Source organism: Eucalyptus grandis, chromosome 2, assembly GCF_016545825.1.
Source record: "Eucalyptus grandis isolate ANBG69807.140 chromosome 2, ASM1654582v1, whole genome shotgun sequence".
Classification (NCBI taxonomy): Eukaryota; Viridiplantae; Streptophyta; class Magnoliopsida; order Myrtales; family Myrtaceae; genus Eucalyptus; species Eucalyptus grandis.
In genome coordinates this window covers 8,098,197-8,114,791 of record NC_052613.1, presented here as the reverse complement: position 1 = coordinate 8,114,791, position 16,595 = coordinate 8,098,197, and the positions used below count along the sequence as shown (strand labels likewise).

General features: G+C 37.7%; 2 protein-coding genes across 2 annotated transcripts; both read right to left on the bottom strand.

Moving 5' to 3' along the window:
- Positions 1-797: 797 nt before the first annotated feature.
- Positions 798-2,252, bottom strand: LOC104420979. The gene is made up of 3 exons (XM_010032776.3): positions 1,907-2,252; positions 1,716-1,795; positions 798-1,208 (listed from the first exon to the last, which is right to left on the bottom strand). The coding sequence occupies exons 1-3, from the start codon at positions 2,235-2,237 to the stop codon at positions 921-923; spliced, it is 699 nt and encodes a 232-aa protein (XP_010031078.2). The 5' UTR covers positions 2,238-2,252; the 3' UTR covers positions 798-920.
- A 6,235-nt stretch (positions 2,253-8,487) lies between these two features.
- On the bottom strand, positions 8,488-14,312 carry LOC104420971 (truncated transcription factor CAULIFLOWER A). The gene is made up of 8 exons (XM_010032766.3): positions 13,885-14,312; positions 11,178-11,256; positions 10,812-10,876; positions 10,617-10,716; positions 10,488-10,529; positions 9,928-9,969; positions 9,356-9,465; positions 8,488-8,935 (listed from the first exon to the last, which is right to left on the bottom strand). Exons 1-8 carry the CDS (start codon positions 14,067-14,069, stop codon positions 8,830-8,832), a joined length of 729 nt encoding a protein of 242 aa, XP_010031068.2. The 5' UTR covers positions 14,070-14,312; the 3' UTR covers positions 8,488-8,829.
- Positions 14,313-16,595: the final 2,283 nt, after the last annotated feature.

Genomic DNA, 16,595 nt, shown 5'->3' with positions numbered 1-16,595 from the left:
CATAAAAATTGGTACTTAATTATTATATACTTAATAATGTTTTTATTGGTTGATAGGAGAATCTAACATTTACTACAAAAGGAAGGTGCTGAGATGAATATGCATGGATAAAAGCATAGAGTCATATAACCTAATGGCCTAGTACAGTTGAGTGATGTTGGAGCCAACTCGATTGTTCAATGGATCAGGCTTTCCTATAAAAATGAGAATTTAACTATTGTTGTCTTACCAAAGAATAAAGTTTGGAGGATTAAATTAGTCAAATCCAATTTACTCGCTTTTTAACGTAATTAAAGAATGTGTTTACTTTTACTTATAAAATGTCAAAATATTCTGACTTTTTTTCCTCAGAATAAAATATTTCTTTATTTTAAAAGTTGAGAAAATACTTTATATATTTAAATGGCTTGTGGGTTCATAATTCGAAAAGAACTAAGGTGTTCGACATTAGATAAAAGTCAAATCTTAATAGATATTTTGGTTGAGAAGATATGCCCGATAAATTAAAAGTATAGATTCATGTGTAACGTGTGTCCTGTCTAATATCTTGTTTGAGCAAAGGTCATGATAATGTGGTTGCATTTTCTCTACACAAACAATTCTAAAAGTAAAATTCATTAACTTACGTTCCTACTTGCTAAAATATGCGTAATCATGTTTTTGTTTTTGCTTGGCAAATGATAATACATAGACATCGTAAAACAAGATGAAATTTCAAAGATTAAACTGCACTTTCTTAATCGGGAAAATCAGAAAGACATTCACATACATTTTAAAAGAAAATATATAATATTTGGAAAAAAATATACGTAGATATAGATCACATAAATTCGTTAACAATTGCAACGAACCCCATGGCTTACTCTAATTCGAATAAATTATAAACAATTAGGGGCGAAAAGCTAATATAATTAGATAACTCAAGCTAAAAGCCAAAAATTCTTGTGACGCTTGGTGGTGATCAAGTACCCACCGAGACTCCTCTTCCTCCTCACGCCGACGGTCAGGCAAGCAGCATTCTCTATGCAGTACTCCACCACTCCTCCGCGGTGGAGCCGCCTCCAGGGCCACCGCCTCGTCAGCTGCCACATCATCGACCGCTTCCTCTGGCCGATCGCCAGCAACGACACCCGCCGCCGGTTGGCCTCTTCCACTATGATCGGACCCTTGTTATTTTGCCCTTCTCTTAGGACCACCTCCACTTGTACCTTGGAAAAAAAAGAGGAATAGAAAGAGGATCAATCATGAGCTTGAGATCAAAGACATTCAAGGCCCAAAAGCAGAAGGATCAAAGAACGAGGAGTGACAACAAGCAAGCATGAAAAACCCATAGTGATCAGGCGGATTCTCATCATCCCAATTTGTACCACTATTGCAAAACCTGTATCGAACCGACCGGTTCGGCCAATTTAACAGAGTATAGGTCCGGCTCTTTTGCCGGTTTCAATCTGATAACCGGGCGTCACTTGGCAGTCCGGTTCGGTCTTTGGTACAGTTTGAGAACGTCGGTTCATAAGCAATACGTAATCGAATTAGCCACAACTAGACTAACAACACCCGATTGAGCAGATAGACCCGTCCGAATTCTAAAACACTAATCGACGCATTCTTCTCATTGTTTACAGATTTTATCCGCAATATATCCTACAAATTAGCATATGGCTACATTGTTCTTAACACATATGTTGGGAATGACAAGTCAAACTGAGACTCACCTTTGGTCTTCTCGTTTGGCACATGCTCTTCATCGAATGCAAGAGCTCCCTAGCCCTCCCATCAATCTCCCTCCTGCTCTCTGCAAACGCAAGCCAATTCACAAACGCCCAGAATCTCATATTGATTTCCATCTTCTCATACCATGACGTCATAAAACAAGAAGAAAGCAAACTCAATTATTTCAATTCACCTCCTTCGTAGGGCTTGGCCACGTGAAGGAGAACAATAGCGTCGTCTTGGCTTTGGACGGTGTGAGAGAGCGCCCATTCCAGAGCGCCCTTTGCCTCGAGGCTCGAGTCCACCACCACCATCACCTTGTTCCCCCCGCCGCCGCCAGCGGTGCCGCCGGCACCACCCGAGGAGACATCATCTTCGCCACTGCCGGAGAACCCGGGTTTCGGGGCCTCGTCTTCATGGCTGCCGCTTCTAATATAGCTATGGTTGATCTTGAGCCCGGCACCACCGTTGCCGACCGCACAGGCCGTGCAAAACCTCGGCCATCTGACGCGCACCTTCTTCATTTCTTCTCTCTTTGGTTGATGTCTTTCTTCATTTGTAAACTAGAATGTGAATTTGATTTATATAGGCTTCTTCCCCACGTCTTATTGGATGCCATTGCCGGCTTAGACTTTACGGAGTGTAGTTTTTCTAGGAAGGTCATTATGACATAGAAAATATTCTTGTCTTGGTGCTGAGCTTGTCTCTTGGGTTTGGCAGTATTGTGCGGGTTCCATCCGTTGATCGTGCTTTCCATGTTCTCCAACAGATGTTGACTAATCTCAGTCTTGCAAAACAATAATCAAGAACGAGATGATGCCAGTTCCTATGAATACACACACACACACACACACACACACACACACACATTTATATATTTATATGAAATGGTTCACACGTTTGGGTTTAATCATATGTAAGAGTGCACTAATTGGTACTCACACGTTTGGGGACCTAATTTTTGGGACATCAATGCTTTATTAAATAGGAAAGATGATGTGTTGCCTATCAGAATGCTGATACTAAATTCAAATCGAACTTTCTTTCAAATTATGTTATTTTTGTGCCTTCTTATGTATTGACCGTATCATAATGCTGATACTAAATTCAAATCGAACTGTCTTTCAAATTATGTTATTTTTGCGCCTTCTTATGTATTGACCGTATCATATCAACGCATGGCAGAAGTCTAAGATCATTGAGAGGAGCCTCAAGTCCGAATCCGTTAATATTTCAAAAATTTAAATTAATAAATTATGTGCCAACTGAAATTATTTCTTGTTCCACATCAGACAATTTTTCTGATATAGGGCTTTTCAAATTCAACTCACACATGTCTCCCTACGTTATATATACATTTGTACAAGCTTGACACTAATGAATAATTAGATTACATCAATTTTTGATGTGAGATTTTTCTAATACAAATGACACGCTTATTTCAATATTATATTGGCACTTGCACAAGCTCGACACTACTGAAATTTTGGATCATATCAATAGCTTAATGTGAGATTTTTCAGATGCATTTCATACATCCGTACTTGTACAAACTCGGCCCCGATGAAGACGATTCACACCCAGACTCTAGTGCCTCTTCCTTTGGTAATTACACAAGAGAACAGGACAAATTAAAAGGACAGCACCCGCATTTAATGTCAAACATCGCCCCTGTACACTTAATAGCAGCCACGTCACGGGCCGTACAATCACGCAGAAATTTCCTCAATCCTTAATAATCAAAAGGGTGAATTCGAGGCCATTGGATCAGAAGTAGCTCCAAGTCAACTTCATGGTGGGGAGCTCCTGTTCATCTGTCGTGCCCCGACGTGTCCCACTCATGAGTGGTTTTTTGTTTGGATTAGGACCCGAAGTCAGAGCATCCCCATTGGAAATGGATTTCTCTACACCAAGTCAAGTCTTGTTAATTATTGGTGTTCCGATCTCCATTTTCTATTCCGGGCTAATTCGGAAATTCTAGGTTGCAGTGAATCGTCTAATTTATCTTTTTTTTCTCATCAACATCATATAAAATATAGATTGGATTGAAAAGGGATGTGATTTTTAATATCTTATATTATGTTTGGTAAATAAATGAACATTCATGCTACAGTAAAGGTCCACCGTCTAGAACCTTTGAGCCCTCATGGATATCACCTGCAACACAAAGACTAACCATGGAGGTCACTGAAGGTGCTGAATCGACATCTGAAAAAAGAAGAAGAAAAAGTTGCCTGAGGCTTCACCATCTATCCCGTGGTCGATGTCGAGAGCGAGGCCTAGCAAATGAAGGTGTGACTACTCATGGGAGAAGGTGCGTGAGATGTAAAGGGACAACTACCGTTGCTCTAGATTTGGCCATGGGACTTTGTAGCCGAGGTTTGGTTGAGAAGAACTCGGCCATGAAGGAGCTCAAGCTCCATGGTCAAGATTGTGCTTGAGATTAGATCTATTAAATATGTGGGTTAAGTCGAAAATGATCTGATCCAAATTGATCCATATCTATGCAGTATAAATTTAGTGATTCATATTCGATTAAATCCATACTGCTAAAATACTTTTATACATAATCCAATCTATGAAAACTCATGCCCAAATTGAAGTGAGAGCATAGAGTGTGTAAACGCAAGAAAGTGAGGGCAAGAGAGTCATAGAGATGGATTAAATTTATATAAATTGTGAATCCATTTAACACCCGTGAGGGCAAGATTTAAGTGAGGGCAAGAAAGTCTAAATTTATATTTCTATATAGTTGGGTCTAAACCTATTTATAACTTATTTATTACATATAACTAACTCATCTAATAATTCAACACATCAAATATGAGTTAACAAATAAGTTTATAACCTACCTTGACATATCTAGTTGAGATTGAGTCAAGCTTGTCAACATGATGAGCCTTGTCAGTGGCAACGAGACGAAAGGAGGTGGGAGGCTGTGGGTGGTAGCCATGGGTCGGTAGAGGGGATAGAGAAATGAGTAAGAGACATATGTAATCCACCTTTACTCCATCTTTACATGAGATTATTTTATCTTTGTAATATCCTTTTTACATCCGATATTATCCTATCTTAAACAACAATCAAACATAGGACTTTAATCCTAACTACATAACGTAGCCTTAGGATTTCATGAATATGTAATTGTTATGTCTATTTTGATATTTCTTTGCTAGGAATTGAATCTTGTAAAGGTAATTTTTTGTGTTTGAATGTGCCCGTTTACCAACAGTGATTTTCTTATTTACTTTCGAAACTCCGAGGGCTTGAAGGAGTATACTACCACTGATCCATAACATGGTATCCATTGGCTCCACTTATCCACTGATCCATAACATGGTATCCATCTATACTTTCGGGTAAGGACACGTTACCCCGACTTCTTGCTCCATGACGTCTTTTGTAAATTCTAAAATTTCGATTTCACCGTGCGAAAATGTTTCATGCGTCGCGCATTGCTCAATTTGACTGTTCACAATCCCATGCACATATTCCAAACGTCAACATCGATCGAGAACCAGTATAATTTTTTAATAGAAACGCAAGTAGTAGTATGATTCTCTACAGGATTCGAAGGCGAGTTGCACGCATTTCTTCCACCGTCGCTTCATTGCCTTCTTCTTGACTTCGACGCGAGCCATTGTCGTCCGACCACGTCGTCGTTTGCGAACCACCACCCTCCCTCGACCATGCGCAATCATGGAACGAGACTGGGAAAAATCAAAGGAAACATTCGAGGACATTCTTCGTTTTCCCATTGGCTGAGGACGAAGGAATCGACAGCGTAGAAAAAGAAAGGTTCGAGAAGTCCGGCAGGAATTCAATTCCGCGAATGTCGGAATCGATTTTTTGGGGGAGAAGATTTCCGATCGGGATTGACTCGAGGGTAATGTCGGTAGGAATCCTCCTTCACATTCATCATTCTCTGTTGGAATTGCTCGACCAGTGGGATCCATTTGATTTCGAATAAGGTTGGGTACGGAATCTTGTTAGTTCACCACTAATCCGAATGAAGTGCGAGTAATTAGGTCGTTCATGGAGCCGTTGTTAGGACGAAAATTTATGCCGCATGTGACGACAATCAGATCTCGACGGGAACGGTCAGACCGTATTTAGAGGGAAAAGAAGACAATTCATTGAAGACAATCGATTGAACTGGTCAACCTACTCAAACAATTGATTGACCGTATTTAGAGGAAATGTTCATACCGTATTTAGAGGGAAAAGAAGACGATTGAACCGGTTACTGAGTAGTCTCATACATCGGAAAGGAACTTGTTATGAAAAGGCTTATCGAGATGTCAAAACTCAAATTTTGATCAGTTATGAAGCAAATGGTACTAGTAACAACGTTGGGATAATTGTCCAAAAGTCCTAAATCTATTGTATGAATAACTCATTCGGTCATAAAGATTTCAATTATGCAAATTTAATCCTAAATCTTTTGATGATTTGCCAATTTAGTTTTAAACTTATTATTTGGATAATTGACCAAAAGGACAATATTGGCAAATTGTAAAAAAAAGGACTAAATAAGTGAATCATCAATAAATTTAGTCTTAAATTGGCACCATTAAAAAGCTTAAGACTAAATTGATCGCTGGACAATAAGTTTAGGACTTTTTTGAAAAAAAATTCCTAACAATGTTTGATTAATTCACTTTTTTTAATAAGTGTTTTTCTTGGATTTAGTAAGTTTTATATTGAGTAACCATTTTTATTTGTCATGTTTACTAACTGGTTTTAGAAATTACGAGCCCAATATATAGTGGCTATCAGATTTTTACCAATCAAGTCATCAATTAGTTTTGCACTGTCAACGATTATTTAAGTTAGTCTCCAATGTTTATTTGATTTTTATTTACGAATAATCGACTTCTCTTATCTCTAATAAAAAATGAATACTCAATTTACCTTTTACCATTGTTTATTTCCTTTGTTAGAATGCCTAGATTTACCGACTGTCATACGATATTATCAATATTTTTGTGCTACTTATCAATTTTTCTCTTTTTAGATTACCAATTGGAATTTTCCAACTCTTATTTGAGTTTTTTTCTTTTATTATTTCCCCACTACTCTATTAAGTTACAACTCTCATATAAGTTTCTTATCTCTCCATGATCAACCGATTTTTCGATACTTCTCTTATCATTGACAAAAAAAAAAAAAAAAAATGAATGTTGATAAGTAACCTTCTCTTATCATTTTACAGCTTTTGTCGCGACTCACTTATCTTTATTTGGTGACTGCCCAATCATTTTCACAGCTAGGTAATCCATCTAAATAAACCAAATGAATGTTGATTTGTAATTTAAACGAGAGTTGGTAATCCAGTAATAGTTCATAACTTAATTGGAAAAAAGTTGACTAATCACTTAGATTGAAATGATTTATTTCATATGAGGATCGATAAGTGAAAGGTGCTAAATAAAAGTCGACAAAATTTGTTAAATTACTCACATGAGAGTTGATAACCTATAATTTTAACTTAATCATTAAATAGTCGGGAAGTCCCACTAATTAAGGTCTACTCTTTAAAAAAAAAAAGTGGCAAACTTGAGAAGTTGCTAACAAATGCAACTAAAAGTTTATAAACCACACGAAAAGTTGGAAAATTAAAAATAAGAATATCTTTTTATTTTTTTTCAGTATCGAAAATGGCAAAGCCCAAAATTTATAACAAAACTTGCCTAACGAAACTGCATTTCCAAATGTTTTTTTAATGACTTTTTTTCCATTTTGCCCTCCAACCTAATCTCCTATCAATAAAGGAATGAGACCTCTTTGTGGCCTATCCAAGATTAAGGTGTCATTCACATCATAAGAGTAAATGGCCCAATTTGCTAGCCAGTCAGTACATGAGTTTCCTTTCATTATACAGAATTCTAACATGCTGGAAATATGTTAACAATTTCTGAATCTAAGAAATGAGCATGTCACCAAAGTTGAGAGTAGGAGTTGATTTCTGATACAATGAAATAGCGGCTTGTGAGTCCATCTCCATGTTAAGTTTGGGGATACCCAAAAAAATTCCATTTAAGACCCAAAAGTATCACCCCATAGTTCTAAAGCAAATGTATCTTTATTAATTGATCATGGAGCTGTTGGATGGATCCTTGCCCATTTGGTAGTACGAGGATTATCCAACGCTCGTGCACTGATCCCCACCAGTCTCTTGTTGGATCAAGGACAATCACATGTCGATATATATAGAACCGACCTGCTTGTTACACCGAAGACTCTCTATTGGCTAAGGAATAAATTTTGATAAGTAACAGAAATAAGAGTTGATGACACAAAGTGGTTGGTAATTTAATGGAAGAAAAGTCGGTAATCTCTGAAAAATAGTTAGTAAATGTAAAGGTTATTAATTAAGCTAGAAAAAAGTTAGTAATACAATAGAAAAGTGGGTAAACTTAAAAAAATTAATCACTGTCAAGTAGCTTAAAAAAAAGTCCATAACAAAAAAATAGTAGTTAATTTATTTTTTTTTTTAAAAAAATTGTAAACCACTTTACGTTAGGTTGATAATTTCATGTAAGATTTAGAATATTTGAAACCTTAGTAATTTGCCAATCATAAAAAATAAAATTAATAATTCCATAAAAGTGTTAGTAACTTACCGGTAAGTTACTTGGGAAAATAATGTCACCGGTCATTCTTTGGACCGATGATTTTTTTTTTTTTTAAATACATATCAACACTTAGGGAAATTTACCCGCACGAAAAATATTCTGCATCTTTTTAGCACAGAACGATAGAATTCCGTCCTATTCAACCAGGAGTCCAGGACAATATATCAGAATATCTTGATACAGTTTGACAATCTCTTTTGCTAGCAAACAATATACTTCTCCATCTGCTTTATGGCTGTGTTAACTACCATATATAATTTTGCATACATGTACATTGGTATGCATATTTGCAATGGTGCTATACATACACGGAGGACCACACTTAGGAGTACTGAATGCAGCAAAAAGCAGAGGTATGTTTATTTCGCTAGAACAAGGGTGGGGGAGAGCCCCAGATTATGCCATGCAATTCATCAACTGGACTTCAGAATTGCATATCAAAGATATAGCAGCAGAAGTTTCCCTTTATGTCGAAGCCTTAATTGAGACGGTGGAGCATCCACGGAGGAAGAAGTGTACCAGCCCGAGGCTGAGTCAGGTTCTCTCCGTCATCGTGTCCGTTGTGTCTCGCTTGATAAGAGCCACTGCATAATTTCACATATATCTTATAGCTTAGAACAGGCACCAGAAACCAGCTAATCTGTCAAACTACTCGCAGCACATAGTTTTCAAAACTTAGATAATTGAAACTGGAGATATATCCCAATTGTCTACTGCACTAGACGCATTCACTTGACTTATTACAGGAACTGCATTCAATCTAAAATGCTAGACTCAGGACCAAAAAGAATTCTCATACCGAACCCTTTACTGTCATAAGTACTTAGAAAAGTGCTATACTGTTGTATAGGGAAAAATAGCACGTTTTGAGATTATCTTATTGGTTTCAACATGGCGTAACTAGTGTCAGTGTGCAGACATGAGTGAATCCTAGCATATGTGTCCGCATGTGTCTGCGTGAGTGAGCACATACGAGAGAGAGAGAGAGAGAGAGAGAGAGAGACTTGATGTCGAGAGATGGCAAGTAGTGGGGTAGAACAACAGGTGAGTCAAGGGCATGGTCTTGCTGCTCCCACTGAGCTTGCTGCGCTAGTGCCCTCTCCTTCTCCTTTACCTGTTTTCAGCAAAAGAAAAAAAAATTCAAAAATACATAAGCTTGTGCTATTTTTCTAATCATATATCTCCAAAAGGATGATTTTTCTTAAAAAAATATAATAATAAAATTTCTTTAGGAAAATTCATTTCATATCGGGAGCTCTCAAAACAGCTCTCGGAATAGGCCACTCTTTGAAGCAATGCCAATGCTTCGCAAGATTTTGAGAAATTTTGCTATATCAATACAATTACCAAAAAAGAATAGAGTCATGACCCACACACAACCATTTGCCAACTCATGGCTATCAAATATATGTCTATGGTCAAGAAACGGTGAAATTTCGTCATCGTATTCTGGAACCTAGTTCTCGGACAGGTTATAAAAGCAAGCTCGAAAGACTACTGACTTCTTTTAATTTGTTATATGTCCAGATGTATTTGACTGAAAGGGTGAGTCCCTTGAAGAAGATTAATTACTTACTTTCCTTGTAAGCAGGTTGTTTTGCTCCTGCAATGCCCTATCCTGTGTGAAGACGAAAACAGTCAGCAAATCTTCAACCACTATAATAATATCTGGGAAAATGGTTGCAGGGTTTTAATCTGTTGTTGACGTGAAGAACATAGTCAATCACGGCACAACAATCAGGTAATGGTCAATATCTCTCACCCCCATCTAAAGTTCCATCTAACCCATTTATATGGTACGATATCATAGTTCTTCTGTTTGTGCTTGGACCACCCTAAATATAGTCACTAGGGGTACACATGACAAAATTTCTGGAACAGAAATTGATTTCTAACTAGAAATTTTTCAATTTCTAGAATAGAAATCTGCTCTAGAAATAGAAAAATCAAATTGCGTTATCAAATAGATTTCTGTTTCAAGCCTGTTTCGAGAAACAAAGAAACAGAGAAATAGAAAAATAGAAATTTTATCATGCGCGCTCTAGATGTGTCTATCTACATTAAAAAGACAGTCATTCATGTTCCGAGTTTAATGTGAAAAATATAATATCGTGCCAACTAATTCAATAAGCATACCTTTTTCTGAAGCACTGAGATTGATTCATGCATGAGCTGATTCTGTTCAGTAAAGTTTAGAGTGCAATCAGCCATATGCAGGACCTGATAAGGGTAACTTTGGCTTTCAAATGGATCTTGCTTATGTACCTTTCTCGATCTTATGTGTTTAAGAGCAGACTCCAGTTGTTGCTCCAAATTTTGGAGGTCCTTGAGACTCAAAGAATCAAGATCTTCTCCCATGAAATGCCTGTAACAATCAAACAAATATCAAGATTTGTTAGCTTCGATGAATTTTCAGTTCTTGCAGTAAATTCGTCTCAGTATATATATACATATATATACCTATAATTTCTGTGTAAAACTTCAAGTCTGGCCTTGAGCTTAGCATGCTCCAAAGTCCAGCTACCCTGAAACCCATGATCTAGGATTTAGTGCTAACTGCTTTGTCATAGCTAAAGAAGCTCTTTTAATTATATATGAAATTGCAATAAAAAGCCATTCTTGCTTCTATGGTTCTTGTAGATCTAATTTATGAGCAGATCAAAAGACTTGCACGTCCAGTGATTTGCACAGGTTCAGGGTCTGCATATTGCAGCTCCATGGGTAAGCACTGAACGTTGAGCCACTATGATTTGTGGAGAACGTCGTGTATGCCACACAAACTGGAACTCCATTGGTCTATCGAAAGTTTTTGGTTGGATGTCTTACAATCGATTCTGTCTCACTTGCAAGAACTTGGTGCTCCGAATATGAGTATCTTTCATAGCGTTCGAGAATTCTCTCCATGCTGCCAAAGAAAAGAAGCAGAATCGAAACATGTCGTACGAAGTTAGTCAATGTGATAAGATGATGCTCCTATAAGATAGAAAATTGAAATAACTCTTCTAAAGAAGATCATAACCACATAGGCAGATGCATGTATGGTATTACAGCTCCCTCACTAGTCAATGTATAAGTAGAATCTATTGAAAACCATTTTGGATTAATCTACATTTCTTGCTCTGGCAAAAGGAAAAGAAGTCTATAGTTTGCCAGAACATGGTAGAAGTTTTGTTTTTTTTGGTTGGAAAACATGGTAGAAGTTTACTAGGCATAGAAAGAGGCACAAGCCATGTCGTCAAATAAATCTGAAAGAAGTAAGAAGAAGAAGAATACGTAGTTTGGCTATAGCTATACGATTCGCATCACGATAACAAGATTATTATCAGATCGGACTTGTACTTAGCCTCACAAACTAATTAATCATTGTTGACAAGCACTTGGAAGCAAGGCACGAGAATGGATTAAAAGCTGTTAATCGACAAGATTAAGAACGAGCATAGCGAGCAAATTTAGCTATAAGCCATGCTCATACGTAGAGTTTTTCTCTACCACAAATGGAAGATCATCGAAAGGGACAACATGAGGACATTGAACATAATCCCGTATGCAATCCGGACAATAGTGATCAGCATCAGTGGCCATCACCAATCATGGGAAAGGAACAGAAAAGGAAACTTTTCCTGTTTCCTTCTCTCGTGCAACATAGAAATGCCAGCTGTCTGTCAACTAGGTCAAGTGGTAATTTCGCGCTCGCACCATCATCACCCTTTTGTGTCATCATGTTCGGCAGGTGACATTGCCACCGTTTCGAGTGAACGTATGCTCCAAAGATATAGGAGCATCCTTACATCATCCTTCCCTAAATTTGAGACTCACAAATTAAGGATTCTCTGACCAAAAAAATTAAGGATTCGAGCTGCTCTTCATGTTTTTAATCCTTCCCGGCCCTATCTTTTCACGGCTGAATCTTTGTTTTCAGTATTGATAAAACCTGTCAGATGAAGTTCTTAGCACAATTCCTAACATACTGCCCGAAAGCAAGTTCGTTTCATTTGCTCTAAGCCACAAAACCTGTACTTCCTACTAGGACTCAATTGAGTCCGACCCAATTCATACTATACACCTTGACGCTCAAGTTTAGACTCGAATCCAGCCAACCCCACGATTTAAATTGCATATTCAGCCTCTTCTTTGTACAAACTGTAATTAGAGTTCTAACTGCAGTTGTTATATAGAGGTTTTGACAACACTTCTAAATCCCTTACCCGCCATTGATCACGAATACATTATCACTAGAATGATTGATTCAAATCAAAGATAAAACCACAGTGAGAAAAAGCATATACTTACTTGGCATCCAAAAAAGAAACACAGCAAATTGCGACGCGTGGAAGCAGAAGCATATGATCATTTTCGCTTGAAAGTGAGGTTCTTTTGTCTTTTCATTGCGAGAACCAAACCAGTCACAACAATTTTTACTAGGAATCTCAATGTTCTCCAGGAGAGCGGTGTGGCCCCATAGCTAGAGACTAAAGTGGTGAAAGAAGATTAATTGTAACATGACCTGTCTCTTTAACCTGGAAAACACATCGTATCGTGATTTAGCTTCTGGGTTATCCAGAAAGGAACTTTAACTGCGTGATTAGCCCTCCCTATGAAGAGATCCAGCTGGTGATTAGGCAAAAGGAGTTCGCATTTTCCACAATCTCTTCTTTCTCAACTTTCGACGAGGAAAGCTGATCTCTAAAGTCAAATAGGACAAAAAAGGATTGTAGAGTCCAACGAGTTAAACAGTAGACGATATACCCGACCAAAAAAAAAAAAAAAACCAGTAGACGATATGGAACTTCGAAAAACCACGTGTTGGAATGCTAGTGAACAGATTCGCCATATAATCCGCAACCTAACCTCTTCTTTTGTGCACACGTATCACTGCGTATACAGTAACCATCAGTCCACTCGAAAGTTTAAATTACAGACACGAATGCAGCTTAGATCAGAGAGTCCCCTAACATTAGTTAACAGTAAGCATGCTTTCTTCGTACGCAGTTCTGACCCTATATAACATCTTCTTTGTCCAAGAACTAGAACGTCGGGATGAATTAATTCGTTTTAAAATGAGCCCTTTTATCCACATTTAGAGCTCTTTCACTGCATTACAATTTGAGTTTACACTCGCGTTGCACCTTCGCACTTCATGACGTGTGGATCGAGCCACGGAGGCGAGAAAGCTTAATGCTATATCAATCTCACAGTCGAAGTACGGTACCTTCGATGCAGGATCGATCGTAAAGGATTTTCACAGGAAAAACGTGGTCTCCCTAAAACAGTCGTGACATGCTTTCTGCTTCGTAAGCACAAACGGAAAAAACTTTTCTGGAATTGGCAAGAAACAAGAATCACTGCACCTTCAAATGCGCAAACCCGAATACGCACAAAACAAGAAACCGCGACCCATCAAACCTCATCAAGAATCGAAGTGGAACCCACCGATCCACGAAGCGAGACGATATTAAAAGAAATCAAGAAGCCTCGAGAATGGAAACGCCGGAGATGGCGGCGAACGAACGTATGGTGATGAAGCGAACGTTACCAGGAATCGGTGGAGTACTCGAAGAGCTTGCCCTTGGCGGAGAAGACGATGAGGGCGACCTCGGCGTCGCAGAGTACGGAGATCTCGTGGGCCTTCTTGAGCAGACCCGCCCTCCTCTTGGAGAAGGTGACTTGCCGGTTGATCTTGTTCTCTATCCTCTTCAGCTGCAGTCTCCCCCTCCCCATCCTCGCTCCAATTCACACAACCCAACACACACACCCCAAAACGGCAAGAAACAAAAGAAAGACAGAGCCACAGAGAGAGAGAGAGAGAGAGAAGAGAGATGGGGCGTTGTCTTGCCTGCTCGCTGCTGTATATTCTTAAAGACGAGCCTGGTGGATCCACAAGAAAGACAGACACAGAGAGAGAGAGAGAGGGGTCTCTCTGGTGAAGTCTGGTCTGCTGGTGGTGGGTTCCTTGGTGCTATATGTGGAAACGGCAAAGCCTAAGAAAAACCAGGGTGGTTTTGTCAAAAGACGCTGTCGACCGCTGATTGGATCCGCACCGCTCGTGAATAGTGTCAGTGGTATTAACTCTCCACTCTTCTGCTCTCTGCATGCATTCGTGCTCCTTTCGCCTCAGGTTTTCACCTGTACGTCTCGCGTCTTTCCCGTTCTCCCCTCTTTTCTTGTCCTTGCGAAATCTAATACCGACACCTACAATGATTACATATTATATGCTGTGTTTGGTTCAGCTTTAACAATGAGTCTCGAAAAGATGTAAATATTTTTGACCTAAAAGTGTTCTTGGACAATGTAAATTGCGTTCGATAAAAAAATTCTTCATAAAGTTATTTTGGCGTAAAAGTGTTTGACAAAAGGGCTTTTTGATTTTATTTTTTCCATTAAAAAATATTAAACTCTTTGTTGACTCTAATGAAGGTAAGGATAATTTTGGAACAATGAGAGGTAAAACTGAAAAACTAAAAATTTATGATGGTAGTTTTGAAAAAAAAAAAAAATGTAGTTTCGGCATTTGGTTAAAAGATGAAAGCCCGAAACTGATCCTTATTGGTATTGGGCTTTTAGCTTTTTCAAGGCCGACAATTGATTGAAAGTTTCTTGAATAGGTTCGTTAAACACCTCAGTATTTCCTTAAGGGATTTTAGAAATTGAAAGCCCATTGGAAAAGTTGAATCAAATACACCCATAATCGTATAAGCTAACAAGAATATATATATACATACATACATACATACATACACCACCGGATGAGATCGTGACCAACTACAGAGAAGAAATATACATTTCGAAACTACGTATATGTATTAGCCCATATATATTATTGTTAGCTTATACCATTGTAATACGTGATGATTGTGGATATTCTATACACACGCTAGTTGAGATCATGATCGACTAAAGAGAAGAAATATACCACTACTATAGTACTCCAGGTAAAAATCCTTAACGATGCCTCTGGGATTCGAACTTCTCTGCTTCATGAGGGGGAGAGAGCCCAAGCCAGTTGCGCCGCTGATGGCGATGGTGTATTAGCCCATGTAGTTTATTAGTGATTAGTTGACAGATTTGAGTTTAATTTAGTATAAAACATAGTTGTTGATAGTAGGGTGAGCAAAAGGAACTACTCGAAATGGTGATTTTGATCCAATTTTTGGTTTCGATGATGAAACCGTATTGCCCGAACTAGACCAATTTTATTTTTAATTTTTAAAAAGTATTAAAGAAATGATTTGCACTCTTATGCTCTATTCATTCAGGAAAACATTTTTAAATTTTCCAGTGTTCGTTTCACAAAATATGAATGGATTAGGGAAAACATTTTGCAAGAAAGAAAAAAATATTCTAAAATGAGGGAAAATATTTTCCATGTTTAAAATAAGGAAAACACTTTCCTAAGTTAGTCTCTCTTATATGAGACCCCTATTAACCCCACTTTTTAATTTTTAATTTTTATTATTAAGAAATTGTAATTTTTATTCTTTTTCCTTTTCAAATAAGTAGAAAGAAAATAAAAAATTTTAAAAACTATTTTTTTTTTAAAAATAAATAAGAAAATGAGAAAATAAAAATTCATTAAAATGAGTACATGGAGAAAAATTGAATCAATTTTTCATACCAAAGAGTGGAAAGTATTTTCTAATCATTTGCAAATTTCAACCGAAAAATATTATCATTTTCTTGGAGAACGAAAGGAGTGTTAATTATTAAAGCTTTTCTTAATGTTGCTGAGATGCAAACATTTCGACATAAAGTCAACAAATGCATGCTTTGGATAGGTTCATGACTTGGCTTTTATTGACATCTCCTTTTAGGATCTCTGTGTGCCCATTGTGTGCCCGTTCATGTGGGACTCTTGGCATGTCTAGCTTGTCTCTCTTGTGGTGTCCAACCTTCCATGCAAACAGCTTCGATGTGGGACTCTTGGTTGGTCTTTGTTGTTTTGTTCCAGCATTTCATGCGAATGCTAAGGCTGCGTTTAGTCGTCCGGATTTCTAAACGGGATAGGACTAGATAGGATAGGATAAGAAATCCATGGATTTCTTCATATCCCATCAACTGTTTGGTGAACTACGAATTTAAAGTTGGATATGCTCATATCTTATATAATCTATCGTTTGGTGAACTACAGATTTAATTTCGGATATTTTAAAAACACTAACATTAGGCAAGTACAAATTTGCAGGTTTAATATTCACAAAATCATCCAAAACAATATATCTTTTTCAAATTAACAGATTCTCATTGAAT